At 34.5% G+C, this 16019-nt stretch overlaps 1 protein-coding gene across 5 annotated transcripts in view; it reads right to left on the bottom strand.

Annotated features, from left to right (window-relative positions):
• Nucleotides 1–6800: 6800 nt before the first annotated feature.
• TFAM (transcription factor A, mitochondrial) overlaps nucleotides 6801–16019 on the bottom strand; it is a 33294-nt gene continuing 24075 nt past the window's right edge. For all 5 annotated transcript variants that reach the window (XM_077125280.1, XM_077125279.1, XM_077125278.1 and 2 more), the window contains 2 exons: nucleotides 7534–7590; nucleotides 6801–7040 (listed from right to left, as the gene is read on the bottom strand). In XM_077125280.1, coding sequence (XP_076981395.1) covers nucleotides 6894–7040; nucleotides 7534–7590 — 204 coding nt within the window. In that variant the 3' untranslated portion in view covers nucleotides 6801–6893. The remainder of the gene's footprint in view (nucleotides 7041–7533; nucleotides 7591–16019) is intronic.

Raw genomic sequence — 16019 nt, forward strand, 5'->3', positions numbered from 1 at the left:
GTTAGTCTTGCTAGTAGCCCATCAATTTTATTGATTTTTCTCAAAAAACCAACTTTGGGTTTTATTGATTCTTTCTATTGTTCTTTTGTTCTCCTATTCATTTAACTCTGCTTTAATCTTTATTTCTCTTCTTCTATTTGCTTTCATGTTAGTTTGCTGTTCTTTCTCAAGTTCCTCCAGGTGAGCAGTTAAGTCCTCAATTTTTGCTCTTTCTTGTTTTTTAACATAGGTGTTTAGGGCAATAAATATCCCTCTCAGCACAGCCTTTGCCACATCCCATAAGTTCTGATGTGTTGTGTTCTCATTGTCATTCATCTCCAGATAGCTACTGATTTTTCTAGCAATTTCTTCTTTGACCCATTGGTTTGTGTTTTTAATCTCCCTATATTTGTTTATGTTCTCATTCTTTTTTTTTTTTTTGCTTTTAACAAAAGGGGATTTATTTCGTTAGTTCTTCAGAGGAAAGGCAGCATATGTTCTCATTCTTTTGGTGGTTATTGATATCCAGCTTCATTTCATTATGATCAGAGGAAGTGCTTTGAATAATTTCAATGTTTTTAAATTTATAAAGACCGTTTTATGCCCCAGTATATGATCTATTCCAGAGAATGTTCCGTGAACACTAGAGAAGAATGTATATCCTGGGTGTTTGGGGGTGATGTCCCCTCTCTCATTTTTGATTCTGTAGTGATTTGTGTTTTCTGTTTCTTGGTCAGTCTAGCTATATGTTTGTCAATTTTGTTTATCTTCCAAATAACTAACTTTGGTGTCATTTTCTGTTTTTTTATATTATTATAACTATTATCTATTTCACTAATTACTGCTATAATCATTTCATTCCATCTGCTTTCTTTGGGTTATTGCCCCTTTTGTTTTTCCACTGTCTTAAGGTGGAGGGTTAGGCTGTTTCAATATCCTCCTTTATACATGTATTATGGAAATGCTTTTTAAAAGGGGAAAAACACACAATTATCCTGCTTTTATAATTACCTAAATCAATTACCTTTACTGGTGCTCTTTATCCTTTCATATGAATTCAAATTATTGCCTGGCATCACTTACTCTAAGCCTGAAAAACTTCCTTATTGAAAAATGGGTCTGCCAGCAATGATTCTCTCAATTTTTACCTGTTTACCAAGAAACAGAGAAGGCTAAAAACAAACAAACAAAAAACTGCCTTTATTTTGCCTTCATTTTTTTTTTTTTTTTTAAAGAGAGAGGGAGGAAAGGAAGGAAAGACAAAGACAGAGAAGGAAGGAAGGATGGAAGGAAGGAAGGGAGGAAGAAAGGGAAACATCTTTAAACATTTTCTTGTTTTATTATATTTTGTTTGTTTGTTTGTTTTTTACATGGGCTGGGGCCGGGAATCGAACCGGGGTCCTCCGGCATGGCAGGCAAGCACTCTTGCCCGCTGAGCCACCGCGGCCCCCCGCCTTCATTTTTGAAAGATAGTTTTGTTGGCTACAAATTACCTAGTTGACAGTTATTCTGCCTTCATTTTTGAAAGATAGTTTTGTTGGCTACAAATTACCTAGTTGACAGTTATTCTGCCTTCATTTTTGAAAGATAGTTTTGTTGAATATAAAGTACTTAGTTGACAGTTATTCTTTGAGCACTTTTGCTGTCATTCAATGTCCTCTGGCTTTGTTCCTGATGAGATGTTTCTCTTACTGGAGTTCCCTTGTATATGATGGTGAGTCTCTTGTTTACAAGATTGTCTCCTTGTCCTTCAATATTTTGATGATGATGTATCTGTGTGTGGACCTCTTAGTGTCTATTACTAAATGTAAAATGTCTACAAGTTGGTATTTTACATAGTATATTATACCAACTCTGTATACTGGTCCTCCCTTTTGGGGCTTTTTGTTTGTATAGTGACTTAGCAGTGTACAGACTGATTCCACTCTCCTGGCATGCAGTCTCCCTGACTGCTCTTCTCCCCAGGAATGAATGAGGAAATAGCCAAGTATTGTTTGTCTCTTCCACTGACCCCCTTGCTAAGCTTGTGGCTGGCTGCTAATGTCGGTATTACAGGCAGCTATTAGCCTCCACTAATTGTTACCTGATCTGTTGTTCTCAACATCTTAAAACTAAAATTGCTCCACAGTATTTCATTTAATGAAAGTCAAGTCCTTTGCAGAGGTAGTCTTAGAGCCCAGTTTCTAATATTTGCTCCAACCCCAGAAGGTCTTTTCTCTTTCCTTGTTTCCTGCCTTAATACTGTCAAACTTCTAGCCAGTCTACTTTTCTCTTATTGCTATCATGGAACTCTCAATCTCCTCTTAATTGCTTATCACCAAGATCTCCATCATTTTTGACAGTGTCCTTAGGCTTCAACTTCCCCATAATTTGCTTAAAAGAAGTTCTTCCTGGGAAGAACTATGGAGTTTTGTTTCTACAGCATGTGCCTGCTCTAGAACTGCAGGCAAAGACAAAAGTCCACTTCTCAGGTACTGATACCCCTGGCTCTGTGTGTGGGACCCTGGATGTGGCTGGTAGGCCCTAGTCTTCTCAACTTGTTTCCTCCAGCATGGTATCTTCATCCTGTACGTGAGCTGGGGTGAGGTAATCTGTGTCCACTACTCTTAGCCTGTTGTTCCTGAGGTAGAACTTCTACCCTATGAGTGGGGACTAGGTGGAAGGAAGAAGGGAGCCTGAGACCTCTTGAACACCCTTGTCTGAAATAGTACAGTCAAAAAAGATAAACTCAAAAACAATTTTCCTGCACATCACATCTATCTAGTGATTTATAAAATTACATAAAGGGTGAATTCTAAAAATTTTGTTTACCTAAAATTCTTGTTTAAGGTCAACTGTAAATATTTTGCTTTTTGACCAATAATACATTTTAAATATACTAGAGAATGGTTTTGTGTTTTATATATTTTCCATTAAATATAATGTGATTTAATCAATTATGACAAATACTTTATTTGTGAAAAATGTGAGAAATTTTATTTGCTTTATGGTTTTACTTTCTGTTTGGAAAGTTTTAAAAATTTAAAGTGGTAAATAAATGTCTTTATAGTCTTTTCAGAGGTTCAATCTAAAAAGGAATATTATTGTTTCAAAATACAAATGGTTTCTGTGCTTAAGTTTTTTCTAAATTTGCCTGTAATTGATCGCTTAGTGCTATGAAGAGAAGGAAGTACAATGGCTATGAGGAGAGGAAAGGAAGAGAATATTCTAAGTATGGGCAAATTAATAGATACTAATGATAACTTCACTTAACCATATAAAAAGGTTCTGCTCTTTTAGCAAAACCTGATAGCGATAAGATTTCGGTACAATAAGTGTCAGAAATATAAATTAAATTTTCTAGTTACTTTGAATCCTTTAGTACAGCAACGTGAATTTTTAAGAAAACTAAATATACAAATACAGAAAAAAAAACAAAAACCATATACCCTATAAAAATATGACACTTCTAAAAAAGATATTAACCAAAAGCAATTGCCAAGTTACATGATTACAGGCTAGTTTGTACACATTATGCTTTTAAGTAAACATCAGAAAGTAAAATAAACACACAACCCACTTTCACTCCATTATTTAAAATACTGGCATTCTACTAAGCAAAAATGTAAAATCTCTTTATGACTAACTGCTCTGAACTTACAACAAAACCATAAACCTGCTTTGTTTCACACTCTTCAGAAGTTTAGCAACCTCAGCAACTATTTTGTTGGGATAATTTAAGAAAAGCCTAATAAGTAAGACTTTACATCAGTGATCACTGGTTATTGGTGTTGAGTTCTTATTCTTTCTAACAACAGAAAATTTGTATATATTGTTACAACTGGATGGCATCTGGTTACGGCATGCTAGTCTTCCACATGTAACAGAGTTGTTAAGAAAGACTTGAAATGAAATAACCCTATTATTTGGAATATTAAAAATGACATTCTTATAGAAACAAAGAAAACCAAATAAAATCTGACATTATCATAAAATGATTTGGCTCTGGCTCTTTTCATTGTTTTATAATTTTCTCTGCTTTGTTAAGTTGTAAATACTTGATAATCTTCTAGTCACTATTATTTGGAAAGATAGGATTTGAATTTGCGAACTATAAAATAGAGCAGGTGGTTAAATACTAAATGAGCTCAGAAGGAAGAAATTTCCCTGTAAGCTAATCACAAAGATGTTTTTGTACATTTGTCCTTTGTTTTTATTACTCATTCTCTCTCTCACTCATTCTATAATATTCATTACAGACTGTTTTAGTTTGCTAAAGCTGACAAAATGCAATATACCGGAAATGGACTGGCTTTCAACAATGGGAGTTTATTAGCTTACAAGTTTACAGTTCTAAGGCTATGAAAATGTCCAAATTAAGGATCAATACAATAGTGCCTTCTCTAGAAGACCAGTTCCATGAGCTTGGCCTCCTCTGCCAGCTAGCAAAGCACATGGTGATGGTCTGCTGATTCTTCTCTCTAGTGTTGTGTAGCTTCCAGCTTCTGGCTTCAGTGGCTTCCTCTTTGAGCTTCTCCATGTTTTTCTCATTTAACTTTTATCTCTCTCAGCTTTTGTGGTGATTTTTTCTGTTTTTCTTTCCATATTCTTCCTGTTTACATAGGACTCTAGTAAGAGGATTAAGATCCACTTTGAATGAGGCAGGTCAAATCTCAAGTGAAATAACCTATTTAAAAGGTCCCAACTACAATAAGTTTATAATCTTAATGGATTAACTTAAGAACAAACTTTTCTGGGGTCCATATAGCCTCCAACACATCACACAGACACTGTCTCTTTTTTGCTCCCTGGACTCATCTGAAGCACAGAAAATAGTTTTTCTCCATTCCCTCAAGGACAGTGCATAATTAGTACCATTCTAGGTGCACAGAAGTTAATTCATTACATGCAACAGATGCTATAGGGAATTGGGGATTAATTCTCTTCTGGAACTCTGAGAAAAACTGTGACAGACACAACACACACACACACACACACACCAAACTACTCTGACCTCAGACCTATGCTATCTTTTTTACTAACAGCAGACTTTGCCCTTTGCCCAAGTATCAGACCCCCAAAGGAAAGATATTTGAAAATATCCAACTTTATATATTCAAACCTTATTTCTTCAGTCTATACTTTATGGAATTCAGTATATAACAAATCACCTTTCTGTGATGTTTTTACTTATTTTCTATCTATAAACAACAAAAATCTTCATAGATTTTCTGGAGATCTAGAATCTACAATTAATAAATATTTTGCCTAATATAAAAGTATTCATAAATTCTGAGTTATCTTATACCTGTGAACTGATGATGAAAGTTGAATTATTCTGCTAAAAAAGGTAATGTAGATTTTGGAAACCTTGCTTGCCTCTCCTAAGAGCATAGACAATTGCTAAAGAAAGATGGCTCATGTCTATAGTAAGGTGTCTATATCTGCCAGCTGGAAAATTCTTTTAAGATACGTTTTACTGAACCCAAGCAAGGAATCTGAGAGAATCTCATTCCACATTAGATGGATGTTTTTCATTACATTGGAACGTAATTTGAAATTAAGAATTATTTTCCTAGATACCACTAAGAAGGAACAGTTTGTCTAGCTTATTTAGTGACTTCACCTTTTTACTCTTAAGTGTCCTAAAAAAGGAACATTGGAAACAGTTGACAGGAATATCTCAACACATCAGTATACTGGCACACTAGTCACACTATGCTATACTCAAGACCATGGGTTGCCAAACATTTTCTGTAAAGAATCAGATAATATTATCAGTTTTGTAGGCTACAGTCTCTACAACAACCATTCAATTCTATCACTGTAGTCCAAAAGCAACCATACACATTAAGTAAAAGAATGAGCATGGCTGTCTTTCAATAAAACTTTATTTATGAACCCTGAAATTTGAATGTAATATTAATTTTCATGTGTCATGAAATTTTTTTTTAGCCATTTAAAAATGTAAACACAACTGAGGCCATATAAAGCAGGCAGTGGGCTGGATTTGACCCAAAGACCAGATTTGGCACGTGGGCTGTAGTTGGCTGTCTCCTTATATAAGGCCTTCAGATGCTTTGCAAAATAACATTTGAATCTATTTAGAAATAATAGATTCAAAATCTAGAGACTTTTGTTTTTAAATCTCTCATTTTAAAACATAGACAAGGTCTCTCTTTCTGGATAAATATGCTCGCCCACCGGAGAGACAATAATTCAGAAAAAAAGGTTCCACAGTTAAAAAAGGAAAAAAAAAAAGGCATTATAAAACCAATGTTTCATCTTAAAACACATAATTTGGAAACATGTAAAATTAAACAAAGATGAAATTTTTAAATTCCATGCAATATAACACAAAATGCATAGATTTGGTATGTAATTTTTTAGTTTTTACTTTAAGGAAAAAAAACTTTTCCCAAAGAGGGGAAAGTTTATAAATCTCTCAGTCCCTTTTATGAATTATATGTAGGAACTGGAATTTTACCTACATGAGTTCTGGCTGTTTTTTAAAAATATGCAATTATATCATACAACACTGGCTTCTACAATTTGGGACAATTCTGAAACGCAAACTCCTACATCCACAACATAAGGAAACATGAATCATCTTTTCATAGTTGTCATCCAGTCTAAAAAAGTTCACAGTCTAATTTACCTTTATCAAAGGGTAAAATGATTCACTGCTACATTTGTATACATTATTTTGATCCTCAGTAGTTTCTAAACACAATAATTTAGCCTGAATTATATCTGCTTGGGTTTTCTAAGGCAAAGATATTAATACATAATATATTAAATTGGCAGAAGTCTGTGGGATAAAGAAAAAAGAATATAAAATGTTCCCAATTTTATCCTTTGCAATTTCACAAGCTTCAGGTATTGACACCTAATCGGTTTCTTGAACCTATCCATTATGAACTCAATCTTATATTTTAACAAGTCTCAGTGCCATCTTTTGTTTGGTACTTCATTTTGCGACGTATAAGATCATTTCGTCCAACTTCAATCATTTGTTCTTCCCATGATTTCATTTCATTATCATAACGAATTTTATCATCTTTAGCAAGCTGAATATATACCTGAGAAAAAGCACAATTGTTAAGATGACTTCTTTAGAGAAAGCTTTGCAATTAAAATTTCAGTATTGCCTCCAGTATACCCTAGAAATTACATTACTGCTCCATATGCATAAAGAGGGACTGGAAAAGGAATGCTTTCGTGAGCTAAAAACTACATGCAAAAAAGATAAGAAATAAATATTTGTATTAATGATGTTATAATTTCAGGGTTTGGGGTAGGAGAAGGGTATAGAGGGATCATCACTGAATACAGTGGATGTTTTAAGCTTCTGAGAGACTGTAAGTTCAATTCAAATATCAATTCTATTCTCAGTCAAAAGCCACCAAGAGATAAAAGTCAAATTTGTTCTAAGAACTTATGCATAATTTTTAAGTATTTTAACTGTGTTATTAGTAATACAAGGCTATTTTCATATGGATCAAGCCTTGCCCTAATATTTTCTCTCATAGGCATTCTAACTGGCCACCTGAGACTAAAAACCATACCACTTACTTGCTTTTGAGATGCAGATAGATTTTTCCAGTTTTCATTTACAGTCTTCATTTTTGCCTGTAAAAAACACAGGTTTAAGTAGCAGATAGGTTTAAGTAGCAGATATGGGGACTTCAGTGCTTAAAGAAAGAACTTATTATTCCAACAACAAAAACTCAGATAAAGAATTATAGTCTAAGCTTACTCCAAATTCTTAATATCATCTCCTTCTAAACAGAAACTGATAAACTGCTAAATTTTATAAAAATGAAATGAAGGTATTTATCTTTTCTGATACAAAAATACTAATACTCGATATAATCTACACTCTTAGACTAACTTCAATGACTGTTTCTCTTTGTTGTAGTTTGATGGTTTACTTAAAAATTTGTGCCTTGGCATTTAGGTGTAGTCATGGGAATGCAACAACTCCAGTTACCAATTCCACTTGGCTAAGCTTAATTATGTGACCTAAAAAATTCATTTTGCCTGTTCATTCTTTATGAAAAAAATTAAAGAAATGAAAAGAAGTCTATGGTTGCTCTAACAACCTCATTAAAATAGTATTAAATTCATTTCTTTTTTTTTCAATGCTGTTTTACCAAGATATCGTCACATACCGTATAATCATCCAAAGTATACAATCGATGACTCACAGCATCATCACATGCTTATACATTCATCACTACAATCAACTTTAGAACATTTTCATTACTCAAAAAATATATATATAAAAATAACACCCCAAACATCCCATATCCTTCATACTCCCCTGTTATTTATTTATTTTTTTAGTCTTAATTTTCTTACTCATCTGCCCACACACTGGATAAAGGGACTGTTAATCACATGGTTTCTACAATCATGTGGTCATACTTTAAAAGCCATATAGTTATACAATCAACTTTAGAATCAAGGTTACTGGATTACAGTTCAACATTCTAGCTATTCAAACACACTAGAAACTAAAAAGAACTATCTATATAATGTAAAAGAATAACCTCTAGAATGACCTCTTGACTCTTTTTGAAATCTCTTACCAACTGAAATTTTATTTTGTTTCATTTCTTTTTACACTTTTGGCCAAGAAGTCTTTCTCAATCCCATGATGACAGGGCCAGGCTCTTCCCTGGGACTCACATCCCACATTGCCAGGGAGATTTAGGCTCCTAGGGAGTCACCTCCCATGTAGGGGGGTGGTCAGTCAGTATATATGCAGGGTTGGCTTAGAGAGAGGCCACATCTGAGAAATAAAAGAATTTCTCTGGAGGTGACTCTTACACATAATTATAGTTAGGCTCAGCTTCTCCTCTGCAAGAGTAAGTTTCATAAGGGCAAACCCCAACATTGACAGCTTGGCTTATTAAATTGGGAGTCCCTATGCTTACAAGAATATCAGGAATTCCCCAGGTGGAGAAGTTTAATATTTCCACATTTTTCCCCAGTCCCTCAAGGGGACTTTGCAAAAGCTTTTTAATTTTCTGCCCTAATTACTCTGGGGCATTATGTTAACCTGTAGAAAATAACAAGATCTCACTTCCTGTTCAAGGTTCCATGTAATTTCGTTGTATGAATAGGCTGACCATACAAATTAAATTAGATATTGTGCTACAGGAAATATAAATTTTGTACCAAATAAACATCTCTTCATTTGGTCTCACACAGAAGTTGAAGTTTTAAAGTACAGTCAATATCATCCTTTACCCTGTGTATTGTGGTTTACCTGAATCCTAGACAAATCTGCTTCATTTGTAACTCAGTATCTCAGAATTTATAAACAACAGTTAAAATTCAGGAATAGATGTGACTGCTGTAGGAACTTAAAATCTAGGAAACTTTACAAAAAGCCTTATTAATTATTAAACATTCTATACTCCTTAATCATCTATTGCCCAATTTCTTGCCCACATTCTATCCCCTAATAGCTTATGTTCTCAAATTCAATTCTCAGAGTTAACACATTATAGTTAATTCATATTAGTGAGGCCTTATAATATTTTTCTTTTCATTACTGGCTTATTTCATTCAACATAATGTCCTCAAGGTTCATTCCGTTAGTTCCCTGTCTCACAACTTCATTACTTCCTGCAGCTGCTCAATATTCCATTCTATGTTTACACCCCAGTTTGCCCTTCTATTCATTAGACATTGTACCCTTAGGCCACCTCCATTCATTGCAAATCATGAATACTGCCACCATAAATACCAGTGTGCAAATTCCATTTGCATCCCTGCTTTCAGTTCTTCCAAGCATATACCTAAGGAGGTTGTGGATCATATGGGAACTCTATACTTATCCTCTTGTGGAACAATCACACTGCCCTCCAGAGGGGCTGCACTATTCTACTTCCCTACAAACAGTGAATAGGTATATCTCTTTCTCCACATCTTCTCCAACACTTGTATTTTTCTGTTTATTTTTTAAACAGTTTTATTCATATACCATACAATTCATCCTAAGTGAACAATCAATGGATCACAGTTAAGCATTCATGACCACAATCTATAATGAGAATATTTCCATTTCTTCAGCAAAGAGTGAAGAAAAAAAAATGAATAAAAAAAATAAAGGGAAAAATCACCACCAAGAATCTCAAGCCCTCGCTTATACAGATAGCCCTTTTATGAATTTAGCTTTGGTATATTGCCTTTGTTAGAATTTAAAGGCAGGATATTACAATGTTACTGTTAACTATAGACCTTAGTTTGCTGATTGCATTTTATCCATATACCATCTCATCTTCAATACCTTGCAATGTCTGACATTTCATTTTGTTCTCCCTCACGTAAAAATGGATTTATATTTGTACATTTAATCACCATCGTTGTCCATCTAGGTTTTGTTAAGTTACACACTTAATATTAAGTATCAGTTAGGGTTCTCTAGAGAAACAAAATCAACAGTAAACATGCACAAATACAAAATTTATAAAAGTGTCTCATGTAACTGTGGGATGAGTCCAAAATCTGCAGGGCAGGCTGTGAAGCTGTAGATTCCAATGGAGGGTCTGAATGAACTCCACAGGAGCGGCTCTCCAGCTGAAGCAGGAAGAAAGCCTGTCTCTTCTGAATCCTCCTTAAGAGGCTTCCAGTGATTAGATTCAGCATCACTCACTGCAGAAGACATGCCCCTTGGCTGATTATAAATGGAATCAGCTGTGGATGCAGCTGATGTGATCATGATTTAATTCTATGAAATGTCCTCATTGCAACAGACAGGCCAGCACTTGCTCAACCAGACAAACAGGTACCACTACTTGGACAAGTTGACACATGAACCTGACCATGACATACACTCCCAGCTTTTATTCTCTATCTTTCCACCTAGTGATACATGTACCTAGCCTTCCTCTCTCAACCATACACACACTAAGCTTTATATTTGCAATAGTATGTTACCACCATCAGATGCTATTGTACTATCCATTTCTGGATGTTAACAATCAATTCTATTGAATGTTCTGTACTCCTTCAGCATCAAATGCCCAATCTCTACCTTCTTTCTATCTCCTGATAACCTGTGTTCTCAACTTTAACTCTTAGAGTTTGCTCATTATTGCTAGTTCATATTACTGAGACCATAAAAATTTGTCTTTTGTTTCTGGCTAATTTCGTTCAACATACTGTCCTTAAGGTTCACCTACATTGTTACATGCATCATGACTTTATTCTGTCTTACAACTGCATAATATTCCATTGTAGATATACACCAAACTTTTTTAGCCATTCATCCTTTGATGGGCATTTGGGTTGTTGTCATCCCTTGGCAACCGTGAATATGCCACTATAAATCTGGTGGACAAATGTCCATTCGTGTTCCTGAATTCAGTTCCTCTGAATATATACCTAAAATGGGATTGCTGGATCATAAGGCAAATTCTATACTTAGCTTCCTGAGGAAACACCAAACTGCCTTTCAGAGGTATAGGAAATGTAGGGAAATATCTTAAACACACAGAAACCCATAACACATTTCCACCAAAAGTGAACAAGTGTGTCTCTTTCTCCACATCCTCTTCAGCACTTGCCGTTTTGGTTTTTTTTGATAAAGGCCGTTCAAGTGGGTATGAAATGACATTTCATTGTGATTTTGTTTTGCATTTCCCTAAGCCACTGACATCAAGCATCTCTTCACTTGTTTTTTGAGCCATCTCCAGTTCTTCTTTGGAAAAGTGTCTATCCACATCTTTTGCCCATTTTAAATTGGGTTGTTTGTCTTTTTGTTATTGAGTGTAGGATTTCATTATATATTCAGGATATTAAACCCTTATATGATTGGTGGTTTCCAAGTAGTGTCCCCATTGCATATGTTTTCTGTTTACTTTCCTGCAAAGTCCTATGATGTACAAAAGTGTTCAGTTTTGAGGATATCCCATTAACTTATTTCTCCTCTTTCATTGTTTGTGCTCTGGGTGTAAGGTCTAGGAAATCATCTTCTATCACAGATCTTTAAGATATTTCCCTACATTTTCTAAAAGTTTTATAGTTTTAGCTCTAATGTTTAGGTCTCTGATTGATTTTTTTAGTTAATTTTTGTATAAGTTGTGAGATAGGGGTCCTCTTTCTGTTTGGACATGAATATCCTGGTCTCCAAGCACCATTTATTACAGAGTCTGCTCTGTGTCAGTTGAGTCAAGTTGACTGCCTTATCAAAGATCAATTGTCCCTAGAATAGGTCTATTTTTGAACACTCAATTCAATTCCTTTGGTTAGCAAACCTATCTTTATGCCAATACCATGCTGTTTTGATCATTGTGGCTTTGTAATATGGTTTAAACTCAGATAGTATTACATTTCCCACTTAATTTTCCTTTCACAAGATACTTTTAGCTATTTAAGGCAGGCTGCCCTTCCAAATAAATTTGGTTACTGACTTGCCTATTTCTCCAAAGTAAACAGTTGGGGTTTTAATAGGTATTGTATTGAATCTATAAATAAATTTGGACAGAATTGACATCTTATTTACATCTAGTCTTCCAAACCATGAACATGGTAGGTCCTTCCATTAATTTAGGTCTTCCTTGATTTCTATTAATTTTTTTGTAGTTTTCTACATATAGGTCTTTTATGGCCTTTTGTTGTATTACTAAATATTTAGTATTGTAAATGGAAATTTTGGATGTTATTGTAAATGGAATTTTTTCTTGATTTCACCTCAGACTGTTAATCAGACTGTTCATTACTTACATATAGAAACATTACTTACATTTGGGAGTTGATCATGTATCCTGCCACTTTGATGTACTTTTTTATTAGCTCTAATAACTTTGTGGTAGATTTTTCTACATATAGGATTTTGTCATTTGCAAACAGTGAATGTTTTACTTCTTCCTTTCCAACATGGATGCCTTTTATTTCTTTTTCTTGCCTGATTGCTCTAGCTAGAACTTCAAGCACAGTTTGAATTACAATGGTGACAGTGGGCATCCTTGTCTTCTTTCTGATCTTAGAGGGAAAGCTTTCATTCTCTTCCCATTGAGTGTGATGTTAGCTGTAGGTTTTTCATACATTCCCTTTATCATGTTGAGGAAGTTCCCTTCTATTCCTATCCTCTGAAGTGCTTTCATCAAGATAGTATATTGAATTTTGTCAAATGCCTTTTCTGCATCAGTCAAGATGATCATGTGGTTTTTCTGCTTTGATTTACTGATGTGGTGTATTACATTAAAAAATTTTCTTGTGTTAAACCAGCCTTGCATACCTGGAATAAATCCCACTTGACGATGGTATATATTTCTTCTAATGTGCTACTGGATTTGATTTGCAATATTTTGTTGAAGATTTTTGCATCTATATTCATTAAAGAGATTTCATTAAAGAATTTTCTTTTCTTGTAGTAAATTGTTTGGCCTTGGCATTAGAGTGATATTGGCGTCATAAAATGAGTTGGTTAGCTTTCCTTCTTCCTTGCTAGAACTCACATGTGAAGCCATCTGGTCCTGGACTTTTCTTTTGTTTATGCTTTTCTAGGAAGCTGTCCATTTCGTGTCAGTTGTCTATTTTGTTAGCATATAGTTACTCATATCCTCTCATTGTCTCCTTTATTTATTTACATTCTCCCTCCCTCTCTCTCTTTTGTCAGTTTAGCCAGGAGTCCATCAATTTTACTGATTTTCTCAAAGAACCAATGTCTGGTTTTGTTAATTCTCTCTATTATCTTTTTCATGTTCTCAATTTCCTTTATTTCTGCTCTTATCTTTGTTATTTCTTTTCTTCTTTTTGCTTAAGTTAGTTTGCCATTTTTTACTATTTCCTCTAAATAAACAGCTAATTCCTTGATTTTCTTCTTTCCTCTTTTTTTAATATAGGCATTTAGGGCAATAAATTTCCCTCTCAGCACTGCCTTTGCTGCATCCCATAAGTTTTGATATTTTATGTTTTCATTTTCATTTGCCTAGAGATATTTAGTGATTTCTCTTACAACTTCTTCCTTGACCCATTAGTTTTTTAACAATGTGTTTCTTAGCCTCCACATATTTGTGAATTTTTCAGCCTTCTGCCTGTTACTGATTTTCAACTTCACTCTATGATGATCCAAAGAAGTGCTGCAAATAATTTCAATCTTTTTAAATTTACTGCGATTTACTTTATCCAATATGTGTTCTATCCTGGCAAATGATCCATGAGCACTTGAGAAAAATGTGTCCTGCTGTTGTTGGGTATAATGTTCTATAAATGTCTGTTAAGTCTGGTTCATTTATCATACTATTAAAAAATTTGTGTTTCCTTACTGATCCTCTGTCTAGATGTTCTATCTATTGATGTGAGTGGTGTATTGGAGTCTTCAACTATTATCACAGAGGTGTCTACTACTTCCTTCAGTGCTGTCAGTGGGTGCCTTGTGGATTTTGCAGTACTCTGGTTCAGTGCATAAATATATGATTATTATGTTCTTGATGAATTGTCCTCTTAATTAATACAAGGTATCCTTCTTTGTCCCTTTTAATTGTTTTACATTTGAAACCTAATTTGTCTGATATTAGTATAGCTACCCTGCTCTTTTCTGGTCGTTGTTTGTGTAAAATATCTTTTCCCAACCTTTCATTTCAATCCATTTTTCTCCATAGGTCTAAAGTGAGTCTCTTATAGACAGCATATGGATGGGTTCTGGTTTTTAATCCATTCTCACAGTCTATGTCTTTTGATTGGGGAGTTTAATTCATTAATGTTTAATATTATTACTATCAAGGCAGTACCTTCCTCTACCATTGTCTTTTGAACTCTCTCTCTATATATATATATTTTTTCCTCTTCCTTACCCTTACTGATAATCTTCATTTCTGCAGTCTTCACCAAATCTCTCTCTCCTATCTTTTCTGATCCGCCTGTACTACTGTATTTCATATTTCTTGTAGAGCAGGTCTCTTGTTCATAAAATCTCTCAGTGCATGTTATTCTGAGAGTCAAAATATCTCTTTCAGTATCTTAAATATATCCTTCTTCCTTCATGGTTTCTGCTGAGAAATCCATGCATAGTCTTATTGTGTTTCCCTTGTATGTGACGGATCACTTTTCTCATGTTATTTCAAAATTCTCTCCTTATCTTCAATATTATGACAATATGGTTAGTGTTTGGAGTAAGCCTATTTGGATCTATTCTGTTGAGGTATGCTTTTTTTCTTGTATCTGTTATTTTACATCTTTGATAAGAGATGGGAAATTTTCAGTGATTATTTCCTCCATTGTTCTTCTTGCCCCTTTCCCTTCTCTTTTCCTTTTGGGACACCCATAACACGTGTATTTGTTCACTTCATTTGCATTCAAGTCTCTGAGACCCTGCTCCTATTTTTCTGTTGTTTTCCCTTTCTGTTCTCTGGTGTTTAGGATTTCAGATGGCTTGTACTCTAATTCACCAATCCTTTCTTTTCCATCTTCAAATCTGTTGCTGTATGACTCCACTGTGTTTTTCATATCTTCTATTGTGCCCTTCATTCCTGTAAGTTCTGCCATTTGTTTTTCAAGCTTTTCAGTTTTTCCTTATGGTCACCCAATGTCTTCTTTATATCCTTCATCTCTTTTGCTATATCTTCCTTCAACTCATTGATTTGATTTAGAAGATTTGTTGAACACCTTTAGTTTCAACTACTGTATCTCATTTGAAGTGTTAGTTTGTTCCTCTGACTGGGCCATATCTTCGTGCTTCCTACCTAGAGAGACTTTTGTTTTATTGCTAGTGTCTAGCCATTTGATTTTCTTAATGAGATTATTCTGAAAGTTGTTTCCTTTCTTTTACCTAGGGTTTTCTTGTTGGTTGGCTTTGTTCTCTAACTGTTCTTTCACATTTGGTTCAACTTATTCTAGACCTGTAGCACAGCTTTTGTTTAACTGGTCAGAATTTTTAAGTTATTGTTTTTTTGGTTCTTGCCCTGCCTAATGATACTTTTTTTTTTTTTTTTTTTTGCCAAGGGCCTCCCCAGATTTGATCAACCCCAATCAGATATCCCCAGACAAGGCAGGCTCAGGTCTCAGGAAGAGGGTATAATCACTATCACATTTCCCGGAGGATG

Source organism: Tamandua tetradactyla, chromosome 13 (assembly GCF_023851605.1).
Source record: "Tamandua tetradactyla isolate mTamTet1 chromosome 13, mTamTet1.pri, whole genome shotgun sequence".
Taxonomy (NCBI): domain Eukaryota; kingdom Metazoa; phylum Chordata; class Mammalia; order Pilosa; family Myrmecophagidae; genus Tamandua; species Tamandua tetradactyla.